The sequence below is a fragment of the Setaria italica genome, chromosome VI (assembly GCF_000263155.2).
Source record: "Setaria italica strain Yugu1 chromosome VI, Setaria_italica_v2.0, whole genome shotgun sequence".
In the NCBI taxonomy this organism is placed as follows: Eukaryota; Viridiplantae; Streptophyta; class Magnoliopsida; order Poales; family Poaceae; genus Setaria; species Setaria italica.
In genome coordinates this window covers 25,067,380-25,089,324 of record NC_028455.1, presented here as the reverse complement: position 1 = coordinate 25,089,324, position 21,945 = coordinate 25,067,380, and the positions used below count along the sequence as shown (strand labels likewise).

Sequence of the window (21,945 nt, the reverse complement as noted above, 5' to 3'; positions counted from 1 at the left end):
GAGACCCTGACCTGGTCGGTCCACCTGTTCCGTCCTGCGGGAGTTGCGCGGGGCGCGAAGGGTGCACCGACATGTTCTGACAGTAAGGGGGCTAAAGGAACGTCACGTTTAGCGGTAGCTTCGCAGAGTCAATACTTCCACCAAGTCATAGTATCACGTGGTATTTGGATCACTAGTTCATGGGTTAAATTTTAGCTCCTAAACTTTAGTCTTGCTGGACCGTTTGAATTCACGAGCTAAACTTTAGTTTCTCATCAAACAATGACTGATTTGTCCCTCGTTAATGACTCCATGCATATGCACAGGAATGCACGTGCACCCATGCGCCTGCTAGTTTCTTCCATGCTGTTTCACTTATCTCAGACAAAGTAGTCACCAGCCGCTAGCTAGTTGCAGTGGCAGCTCCCAATGTGAAGTTCAAAAAAGAGAAGCGGTAGCAACAAACAGGCATCATCGACAGCAGCTTGCCCTGCAGGCGAAAATCGGAAGCACAAGAATTTGTTAGCTACTGTTCCATTCCATCAGAGACGGAGAACAACTGAGAAGGGGATTTGGTAGCTACTGTTCGATCGGAGACCGGACACGATCGATTGCTCGGGCTGCATGGGGGGCGGCGCCTGCTGCTGCTCGCGCTCGTGGAGGCGCGCGCGGATCTCGTGGATCCGGCCGCGGGCCTTCTCGATGAGGCGGCGGCGCTTGCCGTAGGTCTGCTCGAGGCGGCGTTGCAGCTCGGCGGCGCGCGCCCGTGCCCACTCCAGCTCCGCCAGCACCTCCACGAGGTGCCCCCGTGTCCGCCGCCAGCTGCGCCTCCGCCGCCGCCTCCCTCCTCCACAGTGTGCGTGGCGCGTGATTGGATAGGGTAGCGCGCGGGGGCGGGTGGAGGACGTGGGGTCAGGCGGAGGCGGGGGGCTGGCGGAAGATCTGGCGGCAGCTGCGGCCCCTAGATCTGGCGGCCGGCGGCATCGAGGCCAGCGGCGGCCGGGTCGAGGCGGTGGCGGAGGAGGTGGAGGAGGAGGTGGCGGCGGGAGCGAGGCGGAGGCGAGGAAGGAGGTGGCCGGCGGCGGCGGCAAGGCGAAGGTGGAGGCGGAGGTGGCCGACGGCGGCGGGGGTGAGGCGGAGGCGGAGGCGGAGGCGGAGGAGGAGGTGGCCGGCGGCGGCGGGGGCGAGGCGGAGGTGGAGGAGGAGGTGGCGGCGCCGTGGGGCGGAGCGGAGATGGCGGCGGCAGGCGAAGGAGGCGGTGCCGGGCGGAGCATGCGGGGAGGGAGGGAGAGAGCAGATAGAGATAGTGCGGGAAAAGAGAGAAGGGGTAAGGAGAGGAAAGTGGCATCCGGAAGCACTTTTAGCCCCTTTTAAGGCCTCTTTGGGGGCTAAACTTTTTAGCCCAAAGTTTAGCTATTTGTCACTTTTGCCCTCCTGTTTAGATCCAAGAGCTAAATTTTGAGCTAAAAGTGCAAGACTAAAATTTAGTTCTTAGATCCAAACAGGCCCTAAGGGGGTGTTTGATACAAGGTACTAAAACTTTAGGAGGGTCACATCGGATGTTCGGACGCTAATTAGGAGGACTAAACATGAGCTAATTATAAAACTAACTGCAGAACCCCTATACTAATTCGCGAGACAAATCTATTAAGTCTAATTAATCCATCATTAGTAAATGGTTACTGCAGCACCACATTGTCAAATCATGGACTAATTAGATTTAATAGATTTGTTTTGCGAATTAGACTCCATCTGTGCAATTAGTTTTGTAATTAGTACTTCTAATTAGGATCTAAACATTTGATGTGACATGTCCTATCCGAACACTCCCTAAGCCATACGACGCTTGTTATCATCTTCTTGATTGGTCGGTACTCCCTCCGTCAAAAATAACGCGCATTCGACGGTAACAGTCGCAGCGAACTGTGGGCCTTATGTCCAGTCGGAACCACGTGGAACGTTTCTGTCCTCTTGTTCGTCAACGGTCTATTTCTTTCTTTGTTTCTTTTTTGTTTTCCCCATTCCCCGATCTATTTTTCTTTATAGCCCGATGAGCGAGGCACTGTGCGCCGCTTGGAGACCGGCGCCAAGCGGCGAAGGCGCCGCCGGTGCCGCCTCGCTCCATCCCTTCCTCTCTCGCCCCTCGCCCCCTCCTCCCCCTCCCTTCCTCACTCCCTCCTTTCTCTCAGATCTAGCGCTTGTGGAACTTGAGGGCAGCATGGCAAGCGAGGGCTCCAATGGCAAGGTGAATGGGAGTACTCGCCGGGTTCGCCGTCCGCCTGCGTCGTGCAAGAGGCTGGAGGGGATCGAGCGCTTCCCCAACTTGCTATTTACTATGCTAGGGTTTTTCCAACCCCTCGATTCGCAGAGCATGGAGGCAAATCAAGGTAAAGGGGATATCATCCTGCATGTGTTTTGGTGTGGATTTTTGTTTTTCTGTTTGATTTGATATGGTTTTGCAGGTGCTTTTTGTTCAATCCCGTGTGATATAATTTATAAGGGGGGAGAACAGCAATTTCAGGTGCATCCCATCTATCCCGTCTCTCTCCATGTTACACAGATTCTGCAATTTTTCGTCACTTTTGACTGAGTTGCTAGTCTGTTCAGCAATAAAACATAGATGACAACAATTTCCAATAGGCTAGCAGATAGACAAGTCCATGGTAATTAGAATGGTAGTATATGAATGATACCTCACAGGTTGTGGTAAGAACGAGGCAGTGGATTGATTGGAAATAATCTTGAGATGCTATCTGTTAATATGAATATATTTTGCGGTAGGTACTATAGGACAACATTGCCAATGCTTTGTTGGGTTTTTAAATTTGTCTTGTATGTGTGGAACTACTGCACAAAAGAGGCTAAGGCTATTCATGATCTAGCAGTCTGAAGTGTCGGTAACATTGTTCAATTATTTTTGAGGAGGAGACGAATAGTGTGTATAAGCTATATTTTGAAAGTTCCTGCTGATGCAAATGTCAACCAATTAGAAATCGCGATCACGCTCCAGGAGCATATACTAGTGGACGTGGTCACCCAATCCATGATAGTAACCATGAATTTCACTTTTTATACACAGATCCTTTTTCTACTTTAGCAATATATATATGCTGCCATGTTTTTGAAATTTTTTATACATGAATTTCAAAGTTATTTATATCTGGGTCCAAAGTTTTTAGTATATATGTCTAAAGTTTCTTTTTTTATCCAACATGACATGAAAGATTTTTTGGCATACCAGTTTAATGATGTGAATTGAGGGATTCAAACTTTTTTTATCTAACTATTTTGATATATTCATCATTTTCTAGGTTTAGTATCTTTAAAATTTTTTGCCCAAAGTTTTCTATAGACATGCACTTCTAAAGTTCCTGCGCATCTGCAACCAAAGGTTTTAGTTAGTAGAGTTAGAGATTTATAATGTGCCTTTTAAAGCTTTTGAAGCATAGGAAATTTTTGGATACGAGATATAAAATTTAATTAATTATTTATATTTATTAGGAATAAAATGTTTTAATATGTGACTTAAAAGTTACTGCCATGAGTAGAATTTATTTAATTCATAAGTTTTTATATTCACGTAATCATATTGCAGGATCTTGAGCTCAAGAAGGCGAGGGTATGTCATGTCTTTCTTGCCTTGACATACATGCTCTACATCTATTGTTGTCTTTTTTTTTTGAACGAATGGGCACGAGACAGTGCCTATTTCATTGATAGAGTAGGTTATTACAGAAGTGTTTCAAAGATGTTAGTCTTACGCGATTACTCTCTAGATGAAAAACTCGCTAAAGTTTTTGCCCCTGCTAAAATCCATGTACCTGCTTCCTCCTTGATTTTGGCCAGCAGTGTGGGTGCTGCCATCTCTTGATGGTTGAAAATTCGCCTATTCCGCTCCTTCCAGATTTCCCATATTATCAGCAACGCCATAGAGCATGTTCCCTTCCGAGGGGCTTCGGTCCTTGTAGTCATGTTTATCCACCATTCCAGGGCATTATCGGTTGGGGGCCATTCCGAGGGTTGTATGCTTGGTTGCGACGTCCAAGTGGCCACTAGGCTCCATATTCGCTTAGTGTATCTGCACTCAGCCACTAAGTGGTGTGCCGTCTCCTGTTGTATACGGCATAAGGGGCATGCAGGGGAGTAAGGCCATCCTCTTCGCACAAGTCGATCGGCGGTCCATACGCGGTTTTGGAGGATCAGCCATGCGAAGAACTTGCACTTCGGAGGTGCCCAGCAGTGCCATGTTGCTTTGTAGTGTGGTGCATAAGTGGATCCCAGGCACTGCGCCTTGTATGCCGATGCCGCTGAATATTTTCCGTTGAACGTGAATTTGCATCGAATTGTGTCTTCCTGCTGTGGTTGCAGCTGCACCATTGTTGCTAGACGCCAGAGTGTTACAAATTCTTGGAGGTGCCGCGTTGTCAGTCCTTCGTGAATGTTTATGTCCGCCACTCAGCTATTGTCATATAAGGCTTCTGCTAGTTTTCTATTCTTTCCCCTGGATAGCGCATATATGTTGGGCGCAATGTCCTTTGGCCTAGCTCCTTGCCCCCAGGCTGAATGCTAGAAGCTTGTTTTGCGTCCATTACCCACTGTGATCGTTGTGCAAGCCGCGAACAGGCGATGATGGGAGTCGTCACATGGTATCCCCGTTCCAATCCATGTTTTTTGCGGTGACTCCCACTCGTGCCAAATCCATCGCAGTCTCAACGCTCTAGCGAATTTGTGGAGGTTTAGCACTCCTAACCTGCCATTTTCTTTTGGTAAGCAGGATTTGATCCAATTAACCTTGCATTTGCCGCCTGTAAGCGTTTTGTCTCTGGCCCAGAGGAATCGTTTCCTTATTTTGTCTAGTTCGTCTAATACTTCGGTTGGTGCTTTTATGGCGGTTAGCAGGTATAATGGATGCGCGGAAAGCACCGCTTTGGTGAGGCAGACCTGTCCTGCTTGGGTGAGGTTGCGACTGTGCTATCCGGAGAGCTTCTGTGCTGCTTTGTCCATTAGGGGCTGATAGTCCAATTTCCTTAGGCGCCTTATCGCAAGTGGTAATCCGAGGTACCTTAATGGGAAGCCTGTGCGAGCAACCGGCCACTCTGAGAGGATTTCTTCGAGGTCTACATTATCGCAGCTGATGGGAGCCACAATTGTCTTTTGTAGGTTTGTTTTAAGCCCAGTTGCCTCTTCGAAAAAATTCAATAGCTTTGTTGCGTTTGCGACGTCTGCTTGTGTCGGTTTTATGAATATGACCGCGTCATCAGCATACATGGAGATGCTAGTGCGTGGTGTACGCCCTCCGAGCTTGTTGAGTAGTCCCATTTCCGTCGCCTTGTGTATTAGTTGGTACAGCGGATCTATCACAAGGATGAAGAGGAAGGGGGATAGCGGGTCTCCTTGTCGTAGTCCTCGCCCGTGTGTGATTGGGTCGGACGGGATTCCATTTATCAGGACTTTTGAGGTGGATGTGGCTAGTAATGCAGTTATCCAGTCCCACCACCACGTGGGGAAGCCTCTGTGTTGCATTAGTTCGAGCAGGTAATCCCATCGGACAGAGTCAAAGGCCTTTGAGATGTCCAGCTTCATTAGCAGTGTCGGCGTTCTGTGTCTGTGAAATCGTCGCGCCATGTTCCGAACGTACAGGAAGTTGTCATGTATGCTTCTCCCCTTTATGAAGGCGCTTTGGCTTCGTGATATCAATTTCTCCATATAGGCTGGAGTCTTATTGCAAGAATTTTGCTAATGATCTTTGCAATGGCGTGTATGAGGCTTATCGGACTGAAATCCTTGATGCTTTCGGCTCCTTCCTTTTTGGGTATTAGGGCGATGTTGGTTGAGTTAACTAGATTAAGGTCCTTGCATCTGGTGTTGTAGAAGGCGTTTACAACCGCTATGACATCACTTTTGATTATGTTCCAGCATGATTTGAAAAACAGACCAGTGAAGCCGTTCGGTCCCGGCGCTTTGTTTTTGGGCAAGTCAGTTATTGCGTGTAGTATTTCCTTGTCCGAAAAGGGCTGTCGATTCCGGTTAAATCCACCTCTGGGAATTGTAACTTGTCCCAATTTAGATCTTTGGTGCGAGTGGTTGGTGTGGACATCACGCTTTCAAAGTGATCTTGGATTATCTGCTGCCTGTCCATGTGAGTTACATCCCAGCCGCTTTCTTTCTTTAGTCGTTGGATGAAGTTTTTTCTCTTTCTAGCATTCGCCTTGAGGTGGAAAAACCTTGTGTTAGCGTCGCCCTCGCGCAGATAGGTTATCCTGGAGCATTGTTTCTTCCTTGCTTTTTCTATGGCCGCCCATCCTAGGAGCCTTTTTTTGAGCTTGCTACGCAAGTCGTCTTCTGGTTCAGTGAGTGTTCTTGTTTCCTCCGCTATGTCGAGGCGCAGGATAGCTGTGGCGGAACCGTCCAACTTAAACTAGTTTAAATGCGCCTAATTGCTGCCGACAAAGCAATTATTCGAAACGCATTTAAAACAATATAAATCCGGTCGTCTGTCGAGTGTCCCTAGGACTCCTCGAAAAATACACGTTGTGTTCATAGCCATACATCAGGATAGTATCCGCGATGGGATAACATCAACAAATATTACATTTTTACATATATAAAAGGTATGAATTATTACATAGATTGAAGCAAACTTAACAGTGCAGTGTTAGACAGAGTTCTAAGATTTAAAACATAAACAGTTCAGGAGGAGATGAGCATTTAAAAACTTCTTCTTAAGGGTATTGTCAGACTCATAACAATACCCTAGGGCTTTGGGGCTTCCTCCTCTGTAGACTCCTGCGGAGCTTTTGAAAGATAGCCACAAGGGATAACCCTGAGTACGGGGTACTCAGCAAGTCTTACCCGACTAACCAATATAATAGCTTTCTTTGGAACTGTATGCTAGCTTTTTGGTGTACTTGGCTAACACAACTTTTGCCGAAAAGCTTACTACGAGTGATGCCTTAGTTTTATCTTTTATTTGGGTTAAGTTATTACCTAACCATTCTAGATGATTAGAAAAGAGTAAATACAACAATAAGGTATGTAAGCCATGCATCACTTATTTATCAGAAAGGTATATAATTCAGGAATTTACACTACGATGCTCAACAGTGATCAAGTGCATTCATAACCGAGAATTGCGGCGATCCGGATCAATTTACATCCTGCAGGAGAGTACCCTGATCACCAGCTTTATACGACTGTCCAGGTCGTACATAACGACCTTTCGATTAGCAAAATCAATGATTGGGAATAAGACTACCCGGACCCAGGGACGCACCCCCACATGGGACCCCACGTCTGGTCCGATCACCATGTGAGTTTCAGGCTACGCCCCTGCCAATCTCCAACACGTCAAGCGCGGGTACGAAGTAATCATAGAGTTTACTAACCTACTGGGCTTGACTGGTCCCATGCCCAGTAAGTGATCAGATGCTTATCACTTGATCAAAGGTTAAGACAACGAATTTGGCCTTAACCAAATTAATCTAGCAGACAGAACTACATCTCTAGCTTCTGTCCGCTTCTCAATTTCCAAGTTATCTTTTCATAAGCAACATGTATGACTCAAAAGGTTTCCTTAAGGTTGGTAAACCAAGTATGTAAGCAACTAAGCAATTCTAAACTTGGGTTATCTACTAAATGGTTGAACAAGTGGCAAAGATGTCCTTAACACAAGGCATGATCATACACAAGAATAGGTTTCAAGCAACTCCTAGACTTAGTGCATACATATAGCAAATAACCGATAATTGGGCACATGAAATAATGACTCCAAAATAGATAGGTATAAATGCACCGGGGCTTGCCTTGTTCGCTTAAAAAGTTAGTGTTGTCTGGCGGGTTGGCTTCACAGGGGACTAATTCAAAGACTTCTTCGAACTCCGAAGATCCTTCTGAAAATTCCAAATAATCTCCTTCTGGTGCTTCGGGATCTATAGCACAACACATGCAGGAGTTAGGAATGTCAAATTTTGAATAAAACACTATACAACTTTCCTTCATGATAAAGTTGCAAACCAACAAGGACTATACAATTTATCATGATAAAGTTGCAAGCCAACACACAAAAACCCCAAAGATTAACCCACAATTTTTATTTTCTCACCTAATCCTTACTTAAGGCCTTTCTTTTATTTTTAGCAAAGGTTATAATTATTTTCTAACTTGAAAACCTAATTTCCTATGGGTTAAGAATAATTTGTGATTAAGAAAATGTTATTCCATATTTTATGCATTTTATAAAGATTAAGTATTTATTTAATTACCTTAAAAGAAAGGCATTAAATAAATACCCAAACTTTTATCATTTTTCTAGGGTGTAAAAATTTTAATGCATAAAGGAAAATAAAACAAGCCTAACAAAATTGGTTTCACCAATTTTGGACACTCGTAGAAATTTCTGTGATTTAAATGGTGAAATTCGGTTTTAAACTAATTATTCTATAAAGGAAATCTAATTTTCCGGAAAAACACCCCGGAAAACTTTTCCCACGCAGCTCGACTCTACTCTCTCTCATGCGCGCTGGGCCCATGGCACGGACCCACTCTTCTCCTATTCCTTTTTACCCACCGGCCTTTTCTCCCCCTGACGGGCCCCTTGGGCCGTTTTCTTTTTCCTATTCTCTTCCCGGTCCGATACCGGCCCAACGGCCCTTTTTCTTTTTCCTTCACCCTCGCGAGCGCGTCCTGCCTTCCCTCCTGGGCCTCCGACCCTTTTCTTTACACGACCGTCCGCGCCCGGCTTCTTGGGCCTCCGAAGCGCCAGCCCAACAGACGCCCGCGCCCTCGGCCTTCTGCTCCTCCTCTCCTTTCTCTCTGCCGCGCGGGCCCAAGCTCCAGGCGCTTCTTCCTCCTCCCGCCAAAACGCGCGTGCGCGACAGCGGGCGGCGCGACTCGCCGGCCGGCGCCCTACCGGCGGCGGGACTAGGCCAAGACAACACCTCTATACCTTCACGCACCCGCGCGCGGCAACAGTTCCTCGGGAGATGGCCGGAGCCATTCCCTCCACGGCGGCGGGCGGCGGCACCTTCGGCCGGTCGCGGCTACGCACGACGACGGCACAAACTACTCGAACAACTGTTACTACACCATCCTGGCATCCTAGGGACCTTCCTAAGACTACTTAAGAAGGAAGGGAACCAGCGCAAGGTGGTGCTCACCGTGAGCGGGAGGCGCGGCGACGGCGGACAGAAACGGCGGCGGTTTAAGGTGTGCCGACGGAGAAGCTGGGCAACAAGTTGCTAGGGTTGCTGGTGGGGTGTGGGCGGAGGTGTGGACGGAGGGAATCGACGGGAGCTGCGGTGTGACGGTGGAATTTTACCCGGCGGCGGTGGCTTGGACAGAGGTGCTGGCGGAGGTAAAAAGACGGCGGTGAAACGGCGGCGCGGGAGCGGTAATTATACGAACGGTTTACCGCGCGCATGGGCGACACCGTGGCCTACTCGTAGGCTTGCGTGGTGAGGAGGTGGCGTAGCCGTTGCGCTGGCGAGCGACCGAGAGCGGCGGCGGCGACACGTCGAGCTCGCTCTGTCACCGCTCCTCTTTCTTACCTCTGGCGCCCGTGACTTCAGAGCTAAATTGCGGTCAATTTTCAATCCAACGGTCCCTAAGTGCCTTAAACGAAGTTGTAGATAAACTTGAACCCTTCACTTTTTATTTTAGCTCTGACCCGAGATAATCATCAAACCATAGTCGAATTTTGAATTGTTTCTCGTGTTTGTCTGAACTTTACTGAAATCGACATTCAGTTCGTCAGACACTCGAGGTGTTCATTTGCCCGACTTAGTGATTCATTTTGGTGGTCCAAATCCTCTTTCTGTAGTCTAACTTCTACCCAATTGTGTTCTACCATCTTCAAGGTTTCCATTTTGCCCAAAAACACCTACCTCTTTTGATCTATATTCTTCTGAAATCCAATTCAAAGTCGGCCACTCACTGCTGTCTTCAGACTTAGCTATTTTCAGTAATGCAATTACAGTGACGAGATACTAACTTTAGGCCTTTATTTGAAATAGCTCCCTCTGCTATTCTTGATCAACAACACCCAAATCTAGGAGTCCAAAGTTCATACTTCAACATGGTATAGTTATCCTGATCCACTTACTTGAAAAATTCATCAGAATTTAATTTCCAAAATGGACTCTGAGGCTGTTTTCTGAATTCCTATTTTCGGACGATGAACAGTAATTTCAGTTTTCCAATTCCTTTCTTTGATTCTTTTGGGATGTTTTGGACCAGTTCTGCTCCAAATTCTTGATCCTTAAGTTCTAGTCACTCTTACACTTGTATTCCATATTTTTGCCAAATTTTTCTGAATTTCAAATTCAAAATTCGAATTTCGGCCAAATTTGACCTGAATTTGATTTTCGGCCAATTTCTTTTTCTTTTCTTCTTGACTTGCTTCCAACTTTTCAAAGTCACTTTAATGACTTAAATGGCAGGTTTTACAATAACTTCTTGGGCCATGTGTATTTTTAACTGTGCATCCGAGACGTGCAATCGGCTCCATAATCGCTGTGCTTGGGCTGTTTTGTGCAGCTTGTGTCCCAGTCTGTGGAATGGTTCAGTGTGGGCCGTCGCCTTTGACCATTCCTGGGCGACTACCTCATAGAAACCTGGTAAGCGCGGCCAGAAGTTTTCGAATTTAAAAGGCGTCGGCTTGCGAGGACCAGATTGCTGTGCCAGTAGCAAAGGGCAGTGATCCGAGTGCGAGGAAGTGAGAGCGTGGAGGACATGATCGTCGAATTGTAGGTCCCAAGGTTCATTGCAAAAGACTCGGTCGATTCGCGATAAGGTCGATCGATGCCTTGCGTTGCTCCAGGTGAATCGCCTGTTTTGTAAGTGTATTTCTTTGAGGCCACAATGATTTAGCATTGCTCTGAAGCTCCTCATTAGCCTCCGGTTTAGGTTGTTGTTATTCTTGTCTCTTGCACTGTATATTAGGTTGAAGTCGCCCAGTACGAGCCACTTGGCGTCGTCGTCAAGTCTCATGGCTCGTAGGTGGCGCAGGAAGGCAGACTTCACCGAGTGTCGTGATGGGCCGTATACCATCGTGAGTCGGAAGTGCAAGTTACTGTGTTTTACTGTTGCTGTTGCTGAGATAGAGAAACACCCTGTTTGGAAGTTCTGCATGTCGAATACCCTGTCGTCCCAGAGGAGGAGGATTCCGCCCTTTGTGCCTGAAGCCGGTTTGTATATAAATTGATTTAAGTGAGGTCCCCCTAGAAGGTTTGCTAGGGCCACGTCAATATTTTGCAGCTTCGTTTCCTGCAGACATGCTATGTGGTATGTTGTCGTCGCAATAGTTTCACGGACTGTGAGACATTTAGCGGGTGCGTTTAGGCCTCTCACGTTCCAACTCATTATTTCAAAGTTGTCGATCATCTAAGTGATTTTTGGTGCGCTTGCTGACGTACCGGGCGATTTGCGGTTTAGGAGCATTTGTTGCGGTAGTGGTGCTGCGTCTCGTAGAATACTGATCACGTGGGTGCGTTATGTGGTAATCGGAGGTGCTTTTTGCCGCTGGATCATATCCATTGGCACGCTTTGTCGCTGTAGTAGCTGTTGTCCAAGGTTTAGGTTGATAGCAGTCGGGGCATAGTTTGTAGTTCGCGAGTTTTGCCCGAAGGTCACAGCCAGTAGGGCTAAAGTAGAGTCCTCCCCGAAGGTCGCAGCCAGCAGGGTGAGGTACAGGAATAGGAAGTACATAAAGATAGCGATACATGTAGCAGTAATAAGACACTCGGTGTTGATGCAATGATGGGATGATCATGTAGCTGCTTGGTCCACCTGTTGGAGCTCTCCAACGTCGTCGCCTGCCATCTGTAGAAGTGCATCGTTCATCTGGTTGGCAGCGTCGTCGTCGAGGTCGAAGAGAGTAGTCATAGCAGATATGATGAAGTCCGGTAGCGCCCCCTAAAACATGTTAAGGAAATCCTGCAGTACCTGCTCAATTGGCGCCATCTCATCATCGCCGACGCCTAATTTTCTCTAGAGGTTTCGCTGCACGCGTTCAACGGCTGGCATGACTGGCTTCTTGGCCAGGCGCACGCTCCGCCGCACCTTACTCATGTCGAAGGTGCGACCCCGGCGCGTGCGCTGCGGTGGGGGCTGTAGCAACGCTGGCGGCGGTGGGGTTGCGAAAAGGTCATGTATTTGTGGGGCAGGCATAGTGGGGGAAATCTGTGGCCTTGCATCAAGCGACTGGTGCACGGGCGTGTGTTGTTCTGGATTGGAGATCCAGTCCGCTGGCCTTACAGGATGGGTGTCTAGCGGGAGGTAGTAGGCCTCATCTAGCGGTTGCGGTGAATAATGGGCCCCGCTGGTGGGCTTGGCGCTCTTGGTTCCAGGCGATGGCGTGTTGAGTCCAGCTTGGGGTGTTTCGCGGGCCATCTCAGTTGCGGCCCCTGCAGGAGGTGCCGCAATTGCTTTGGTTTGTTGGGCCTGCCACGGCCCAGCTGGTAACTGGCCGCGCACCTTCGACCGCAGCCCTACCGTTGCGCCTGCTGAGACGGCCTGTTGTGGTTCGGGCTCCGCAACATGGGCCTTGGCTCTCTGGGCTGCTGCCTGCTCGTGTTCTTGGCCCATGTCGCTTGTGTCTTCTTCTTCCGCCTCGATGCACAAGATATCCAGCGCCCGGTCGACATCTTGAATCGTCAGTGACGCCGTCGACGGAGCCGGGAGCAGCGCCGCCCGCAGAGTGTTGAAGACTCGCGGTAGTGGCACCGGATCGGACCAGGCCTTTTCCCCTTGCACCGCGTCCTCGATGCCAAGGCGGTCGGCGAGCCAGCACGCTTTGCGGATGTATTCATCGGCGCCGGTGTGCCAGAACCGCTTCCTAGCATCCAAAGTGGAAATGTCAGTCGTATCAGGTGCCTCGATTACCTGCTGCTGCACGTAGTTCTTCAGCGTCGTGGCTTGCGCCACGAACAGGGCCTGGAGTTGTGACGAAGCTAAGTTGTTTAGCCTCGGATCGCCAGCTTCATGGCGCCGTTCGTGCGGAGGCGCGTAGTTGCGTCTTGGGGGGGATCTTGTGCGGTCACGGCGCGCCACGCCCGCACAGCCCCAGTAGTCATCGCCGAGCTTGCGCCCCTGCCCTGGGTGGTCGTAGTCGCCGTTGTCGTCGTCGTCGTCATCTCCGCGGCGGGAAGGCCAGACGAATGGTCGGTCGTCGCAGTGCTGTCGCGCCGGCCGACGCCTGGTGCGGTCATCTTTGTCGTGCGGATCTTGACGGGCGCTCACACCACGCCTGCTTCTGCCTTCTCCATCGCCGCCCACGGCTCGGGCTCCGTGCTCTGCTCTAGGGGCGCCCATTGTCGCACGCCGTCCCCTGCTATGATCAGCAGGGTGTGAATCCACGCCGATCGGTTCCCGCGGTGGCCGAGGCAGGTGCGCCGGAAAACGCGACCTTGCATCCGGTGGTGCACTGTCGACGAGGCCGTAGCGCCATTCAAAGCGCCGTCGAGTCGGGATGACGCTCTGCAGGTTATCGATGGCTTGCTGAAGATCGCGTGCCGCCGCCGAGTAGTCCTCCAGTAGTGGCATGTGGATGAAGACTTCATATCGGGCCCTTTGCTGCCATGACAGCTACGGGGGCTCGGCCGAGACTGCGAAAGCTGAAGACTTTGCCGTTGGGTTGTGGGTGAAGGCGAGCCATACCTTCTTCGGGATCTCGCTCGGGTCCACCGTCCAAGCCCAGAGCTCGATATGCCTAGAGTCCGCCGGTTGGAGGAGGTCGGTGATGATGTGCTGCAGGGCGCACTTGTGGCCGATGACACGCTCGATAATCTCCGGCGTCCAGGCATGTGACGGGATGCCATCGAGGCAGAGGCGCACCCTGTAGAAGATGCAGAAGCCAAGGGCGTGTGTGAGGCTCTGCCATTAGCATAGGCAGATGTGAATGCCCGCGCCTGTGAAGCGCCCCCGGCGGCGTGCCTCCGCCGCGTGCTCCGCTTGCTCAAACCTGATTAGGTATGGTTCAGGCTGGTGGAGCGTGACGGTGACGTCACCGGGCCGCAGGCGGAGCTCTCTGGTAAGGAGGTTGGCGATGTCCCGAGCTCCGGCATCCGGCGGCAGGTGCAGCGCCCACAGGACAAGCGCGCAGGCTTCCCAGTCCCGCGCATCATGCTCAAGGTGGAAGGAGTTGGAGACGAACACAGTTTCTACTTCTAGCTGCGTGTGAGGGTCTCCTATTGCCATTTTGAATGTGGTTTTTCTTGGCTCAGATGGAGGATGGCGGGCAGCGAGACTGGAGCATGGTCGCGGCTGGCTATCGATGGGGGCCGTGCGGCGTGGTTCTGCAGGGATTGGTGGCGTGTCGAGGTCTGGGCGTCGTTGGTCGGCGGGCGGCTGGCTGGAGCTCTGGCGCGCGGCTGTGCTGGTGGCGCGGCGGCTGGTTGTCATCGGGTGGCTGGCGTGGTGCGAGTTGGCGGCCCGCGTCTGGCGGGTCTCTGTTGAGGTGGTGCCCGCGCCGCCCTGCACTCACGCTCTCTGTGCCCGAATCGCCGGCACTGGAAGTAGCGCACGGGATCACGGCACGCCGAGGCGAGGTGGTCTGGGGCGAGGCACCGGAAGCAGCGGCCCTCAGTCTCGCGTTTGAAGGCGAGCAGCGCCTTGGTTGGGGGCCTCCTTGAATTGCTTCTGCGGCTTCGGTCACTTCCGCCATCGCGTCGCGGCATCTCGGGCGGCGCCTACTGCCGCATCCTTCGACGCCTCACTGGCTGCCAGTCATGGCGCACCAGATTGTGCTGGGATGGTTCCTGTACTTCACCGTACCAGGGCCTTGAGCGTCGCGCCGCTGACGTAGGGTCTTGAATGCGTCGCGGAGGTGTCTTATCGGTGATATGCATGCTGGTAGTTTGTTTTAGGAGCCAATAGTATACAACCAAATTCTCCCTCCTGTTGGTTTAATTTCGTTGTGCAAATAGTTCTTTTCTTGGATGCTCCCATGGGCTGGTAGTTAGTTTTGCAATGTGAATATGACAATCGCTACTTTTAGTTTCCGTTTGACCATGCCATCAGATTCATTGCTGTGCAGTTTTGGGTAGCAACAACTAAGATGAGGACTCAAGGCACTAGTGAGGAGTGTATCATACTAATAATACTTGAGCCCAATGAGGTTCTATCCCTGGGAAAAAAATATCATTGCAAATCTGTATGTCTCTAGCATTTGTAGGTTACAGAAGCTTTTGTTCCATTTTATCCTGCTGGTCCATGAAATTTTTGTAGGAGTAGAATTGCAAGGTTACAAGGGTAGGAAACTAGGAACCAACTATCATTTTTCCTAGGAATTAGAAACACCCAATCCGTGATCCATTAACATTTTTCTACTTTATGCTATATAATCACGAATTTCCACTTTTATGGCATGCTGTTATTTTTTAAATTTGTTGAATACATGATTTCAAATTTCTTTATTTTCAAGTTCAATCCTTCTGGTTTCTCATTAGAAAGCTGCAGATGTAAAGCTTTCGATACACAAGTATAAGTTCCTGTATTCTTAGTACAAATTTAGAAAATTCTTAACCTTGTAATTAAATTTATGTATCTTAGATGCAAAGTATTTTCTGCATGACTTAAGATTTTCAATTTTCGAGTAAAAAGATTCTAATATGGAGGATGAAAGTTTTGGATGTGGAATATTTCGTATGCAATTTTAAAAGTTGTTGACGCCAGATTTTGACATGTATGAAATTAGCGTCAGGAAAGGAAGAAATCAGGAGATGCGGCAAGACATAGAGGTCACGGTTGGAAATCGGCCGATTGGTGCTACAGTCGAGGATCGGCCGATTGCCCTCTAAGGGTGGAACTCTGCCTCACCCGACCCCTGAGTCCTGGGGTCGGATGCGCCCGACCCTCCGAGGAAGGAACTCCGCCTCGCCTGACCTTAAGTCCCAGGGTCGGAGTAGTCGGAGCCCCCGACATGTGGGCCGTAATCGGCTGTCTCTTGCCGATTGGAGTTGGTAGAAATCTGCCGATTAGGAGGCTGGAGCAATTGGGCCGGTATGGGCTTAAAGTGGCTTATGAAGTTAAAAAGGGAGTCAGCCCATGAGAGCATGATGATCAACTCCAGTACGAATCGTACTTGTAAAAATTCGTTTTCGTTTAAAATTAGAGATAGAGTTCTAGTCGGTTAAGGAGTCGTTTGTAACAGGCTATAGATAGCCACCCTCGTAGATCTGTAATCATCATCAAATCAATACAACAAACTACTATTTCCTCGTACTTACTTTCAAGCAGGCGACTTCGCCAATACTTTTCCTCTTTTCACGAGTTCATACGGGTTGGCAGGGCTGCATCAACTTGATCTCCGGCCGATTTCTGTAAGTTCCATTTATCGAGTAATATCTAAGCTTTAACTTCGGGCGCATCGCTGTCGTTTCGTTTGGATTTATTCACTAGTTATCGATATTCACTAGAATTCTAGGTTTTACCTGTTATTCTAGTTTTATCACCAGTTATCCAGTTAGGAATTGGAGCTTTCGGTTTTCTTCTGCTTCGTTATTCAATCTATTATTTTACGCATAGCCGATTTAGATCTATTCCTAGTGTTGTTACTGTAGCGTTGTTCAGATTACTCCAGTAGTCTTCTTTATTAACGCTACCCGGTAATCGGCTGCATTATAGCCGATTTCTTTATTACAGCAAATCGGCCGATTCGCTGATAAGCTATCTCGAGATCAGAACCTTAGCCAATCGCAACCTCTGGTATCTGACACGTTTCTTTCCTTGCCAATCAACAGGTCAGATTGGCTGGCACGCCGCGCGAACTGCACCAGGGCGATCACCCGAACAGGAGTTAAGCAGATTCTCCCGGGTCATGTGTCCGACGCTGGGGATTCGATCAGCCTATTTCTAGCGCCAACACACTTTTGGCACGCCCAGTGGGACCAATACAACCGCCACTATGTCAAAAGCTGCCGAAGTCTCGGAGGATAATGTCATCGAGGTGACGGAAGCAGACCTCGAGGCCGACCAGAAGGAAGAATTGGAAAAGCAGATAGCGTATTACCGGAAGACGTGTCTGCAATCCTTCAGTCATACCAGGAGCGGGGAAACTGTCAAAAAGACTCCGTTTCCAACTCCCCGCCAGATCACAATCACCGAGGACTCGGGCAAGATGTCCGAGATGGTTCAACAATCTGTCTATCAAGCTTTCATTGATCAATCCCCGGTGATTTCTAATACGGTATACAATGCCGTCATCAGCTCCTTGGCCAACGGCGTATCCCAAGGGTACCAGGGGCCGGCGTATGCCCCACCTATTACGGCCCCAACCAGGAGTTATTCAAATACACCCCACTCGGTCCCTCAGCCGATCCAGGCTCCAATTGGAGGTCCCGGCACCTCTTCATCATCAATCCCTCTAGGGCCTAACAGCGCGCCATATCTCCAGCCGCAATCCGTTCTGTTGTCCTCCGCGCAGTTGTCTCCTTCGAATTCAATGCCTTGGGGGACATCATCGGCGTCGGCCGTCCAATATCAATCGGCCAGCTATGGAAGTATTCCAATCCAGGCACCTTTCCAATCGGTTGCGCGGCCGATGATGCCACAATATCAGTCCATCGTGCCGGAGATGAGCAGGGGGGCAGAAGCAACGGAAGCACTTCGGGGCGTTGCGCCGATCGTACTATATGACGAAGCCGTTGGTTCACTCAAACAGCCGATCCCGACTACGCGACCAGCCACGACACATCAAGCGCCCCACGTTCTCGCCCACCATCCGGTCATCCCGTCGCCGGTCTACCAACACGTGCCAGTTCCTCAGCCGATAGTCCATCAGCAACAACCAGACTGGACAGCATGCATAGCGGAGGTGATTCAAGAGCAATTCGGTTTAAAACCAAAAACGCAGACCTACACATACAAGACACCATACCCGCCTACTTATGACTTACTGCCGTTTCCCCATCGGTACAAAGTTCCCGATTTCACCAAGTTTTTGGGGTTGGATGATACCACAACTGTAGAGCACGTGAACAGATTCATCATCCAATGCGGAGAGGCAGCGGCGCAAGATGCTCTACGAGTGCGCCTTTTCTCATCATCCCTGTCCAGGTCGGCTTTCCAATGGTTCGCTACACTGCCACCCAACTCAATAATTACATGGGCTGACCTGGAGAGGCAGTTTCACAAGTATTTCTACGCGGGGTACATGAGATGAAACTTTCTGATTTAACCAGCCTCAGACAGAGAAGTGATGAGCCGGTATCCTCGTATTTGCAGAGGTTCAGGGAGATCAGGAACAAATGCTACTCCCTAGCCCTAACTGATGCACAATTGGCCGACATAGCCTTCCAGGGTCTCCTGCCTCATATCAAAGAGAAATATGCTTCACAGGAGTTTGAGAGCTTGAGCCAAATCGTGCATCGACTGTCTGGCCAGGAAGTACACCCCTTTGATCCACGAAGGAACTTCCAGAAAAAAGTGGCGTACTTAGAGAAGGTTGAATCCGAAGAAGAAATAGAGATCGGCCTGGCGGAGTGGGTTAAAGGAAAAAAGCCGATATCATGTCCGTTCGAGAAAAAGGAGCCGAAAGTATTCGGTTTCGACACATCAAAGGCCGATAAAATTTTCAATCTTCTCCTCCAAGAAAGACAGATCAAGCTCTCGCCATACCATACGATCCCGTCGGCCGAACAGCTGAAGAAGATGAAATATTGCAAGTGGCATAACGCCACCTCCCACGATACAAATGAATGCAAAATCTTTCAACAGCAAATACAGTCGACCATCGAACAAGGCAGGCTCAAATTTGAAGTCCCAACAAAGTCGGCCAAGCCGATGAAGATCGACCAGCACCCCTTCCCCACCAACATGGTTGACACGGGGAAGAATTCGCTCCAAGCCAAGGTGCTGACATCTGAATCGGCTAAGAAAAGCGGTGCCGTGGACCCCAGAAATCAAGCGACGCCCGAAGACGTCAAGGGAAAACGGCGGATGGAGGATGAATACGACGGATCAGAAGAACCACGCAGGCCTGTCACTTCCAAATTTTTGGTCGACAAATATCAACGGCAATAGGAACGCTCAAGATCCCGGGATGAGGCGATGCAGCGACATGAAGATCACTGGCGATGCCCATTCTTCATCCACTGCTGGGAAAGCAACCTTAGGTTGCCATCGGCCGATAATTGCCCTGAGTGCAACGGCCCGTATCGTAACAATCGGTCATTCAGGAGGTCTCGCTCCAGAGGTGGAAGGCCAGAGCCGATCAGCAAGAACTGGCACGAACAAGAAGACCGGCGCCCTCCAGTGCACGATCGGCTGGGGGCAGAAGTGACCGATGTGATCGGTCCGAAGACAGGCGCGAACGAAACGATAGGTCGGGGGGCAAGTTCGATTGGCACAGCCAACCAGAAAACAAGGTCAGCGTTCATGATCGACTTGAAGAGATGGTCGATGCTCGGGTATCAGACGAGAACCCATTAGGACGCGAACCAGAATGGGAACGCGCCAGGCCACGGACTAAATCGGTGAACCCCAGGTGGTGCCCTGATGGATTGACCAAGTCTCAAAAATGAAGAATCCAACGTCTCCGTCAGTGGGAACAACAGGAAGAAGAGCAACAACATACGGTGGACGGAAAAAACGGCAGGTCTCAGGTCTGGCGCCCCAAAAGACACGACAGGGGGATGACAAATCGGCAGCCGACATCAGCATGGTTTTCATACTACCGATGGAATTCATGACTCCTGCCGACCGCCAGAACATGTCGGCAATAGAAGAGCAGATGGCACAATTGGCTTTGGAGCCAATGACAGCCACGTTCGAGAAGCCCGAGGACGACAAACGACAACACCTAAAGGCATTGTTCCTCAAGGGGCATGTCAACGGTCGACCCATCACCAGATTACTAGTAGACGGAGGAGCTGCTGTTAACATCATGCCATACGCCATGTTCCGGAAGCTAGGGAAAAGTGATGACGACCTAACTAGGATAGACATGATGCTCAAGGACTTCGAAGGCAACATGTCTCCTCCCCGCGGCGCACTCTGCGTCGACCTCACCATCGGTAGTTAGACCCTTCCCACTACTTTCTTTATTTTTAATGGCAAAGGGTCCTACAACATGCTACTCGGTCGAGACTGGATACATGCAAATTGCTGCATCCTGTCTATGATGCACCAATGCCTCGTACAGTGGGTTGGCGACAACATCGAAGTAGTCACCGCCGATTCTGCATACAGCGTCGCGGCAGCCGATACGCAGCAATGGAGCTGCGAGAATGTCAAGTGCATATCCGGGAGGGCATGGGACCCTGATTTCCTAAAGGTGTCCGATTTTGGTCTACAGCCGATTCGAGCAGTCGGCTCTGAAGATTCAGACTAAATGGATCAGTTCGCCCGGGAAGATGGAAAGCTAGGACACGGGTTCACGTCGGCCGATTCATTAGAAATGATAGATTTAGGCGATGGCACCAAGCCAAGGCCGACGTATATTAGTGCAAATTTGGATCTGGAATACAAATGTAAATTGACAAATTTATTAAGAGAGTTTAAGGATTGCTTTGCTTGGGAATACCATGAGATGCCCGGATTAGACCGATCTATTGTCGAACATCGGTTACCCATAAAACCGGGATATCGGCCGTATCAGCAACCTGCACGGCGGTGTAATCCTAAAATCCTACCTGATATAAAGGCCGAAATAACGAGGCTAATCGAAGCAAAATTTATTCGGCAATGCCGTTATGCCGAATGGATCTCCAACATTGTACCCGTATACAATAAGAACGGAAAGCTCCGCGTATGCGTCGATTTTAGGAATCTCAATCAGGCCACGCCGATGGGCGGATACCCAATGCCGACGGCCGATGTGCTGATAGATGCCGCCGCGGGACACAAAGTTATTAGTTTCATGCATGGAAACGCTGGATATAATCAGATACTAATGGCCGAAGAAGACATATCCAAAACGGCCTTCAGATGCCCGGGTCACCTTGGTTTATTCGAGTGGGTGGTAATGACTTTCGATTTGAAGAACGCCGGCGCTACGTATCAGCGAGCCATGAATTACATATTTCACAAACTTATCGGCATCCTGGTGGAAATTTACATCGACGATGTCGTAGTCAAATCAAAAGGACACCAGGAACATCTAACTGATTTGCGGCAGGTACTGGAATGCACAAAGAAACATGGGCTGAAGATGAACCCGAACAAATGTGCTTTCGGTGTATCCGCCGGACAATTCTTGGGATTCATGGTTCACGAACGGGGGATAGAAATCAACCGGAAGACCATAGCGGCCATCAATAAAGTCGTGGCCCCGCAAAATAAGACTGAGTTGTAGTCCCTAATCGGCAAGGTAAATTTCATCAGAAGATTCATATCTAATCTATCCGGGCGTATCCAAGCCTTCACACCATTGTTAAAGTTGAAGCCCGACCAAGAGTTCGTATGGGGAGAAGAGCAACGCAAGGCACTAGAAGATATCAAGCAGTACTTGGTCTCGCCACCAGTATTGGTCCCACCTCAAACTGTTAAGGTGTTTAAACTATATTTATCAGCCGATGAACGAGCTATCGGGTCGGCTCTGGTCCAGGAGTTTGAGGGAAAGGAATGGGTAATATATTATGTTAGCAGAAGACTTCTGGACGCCGAAACAAGGTATCCCCCAGTAGAGCGGCTATGCCTATGCCTTTACTTCTCATGCACCAAACTCAGGCACTATTTGTTATCGGCAGAGTGTGTAGTCATATGCAAAGACGACGTGGTAAAATACATGCTGTCATTGCCGATCTTGAAAGGACAAATCGGAAAATGGATCTTGGCTTTATCGGAATTCGATCTACGATATGAGGGTCAGGTTATGGCCGATTTCGTTGCCCAGCACTGCGGACCAGAGACTACCTTCGTGGAACCAGTGCCGTGGACCTTATACTTTGACGGTTCGTCATGTGGGGCCGGATCAGGAATCGGCATCGTTCTCATATCGCCTCGGGGGGCAAGCTATGATTTCTCTCTGCC

At 49.6% G+C, this 21,945-nt stretch overlaps 1 protein-coding gene across 5 annotated transcripts; it reads left to right on the top strand.

Moving 5' to 3' along the window:
• The first annotated feature begins 2,013 nt into the window (after positions 1 to 2,013).
• Positions 2,014 to 15,729, top strand: LOC101785971. 5 transcript variants are annotated; one of them, XM_022827622.1, is made up of 5 exons: positions 2,014 to 2,087; positions 2,169 to 2,366; positions 2,442 to 2,500; positions 3,575 to 3,598; positions 14,199 to 15,664. In XM_022827622.1, exons 1-5 carry the CDS (start codon positions 2,030 to 2,032, stop codon positions 14,604 to 14,606), a joined length of 747 nt encoding a protein of 248 aa, XP_022683357.1. In that variant the 5' UTR covers positions 2,014 to 2,029; the 3' UTR covers positions 14,607 to 15,664. The 5 variants fall into 5 exon arrangements, 4 of the variants coding, with proteins under 4 accessions (XP_022683357.1, XP_022683356.1, XP_012702625.1 ...); XM_022827621.1 differs by having other exon boundaries at positions 2,014 to 2,366; XM_012847171.2 differs by lacking the exon at positions 14,199 to 15,664 and adding an exon at positions 10,513 to 11,055 and having other exon boundaries at positions 2,014 to 2,366.
• The last annotated feature ends 6,216 nt before the right edge of the window (positions 15,730 to 21,945 follow it).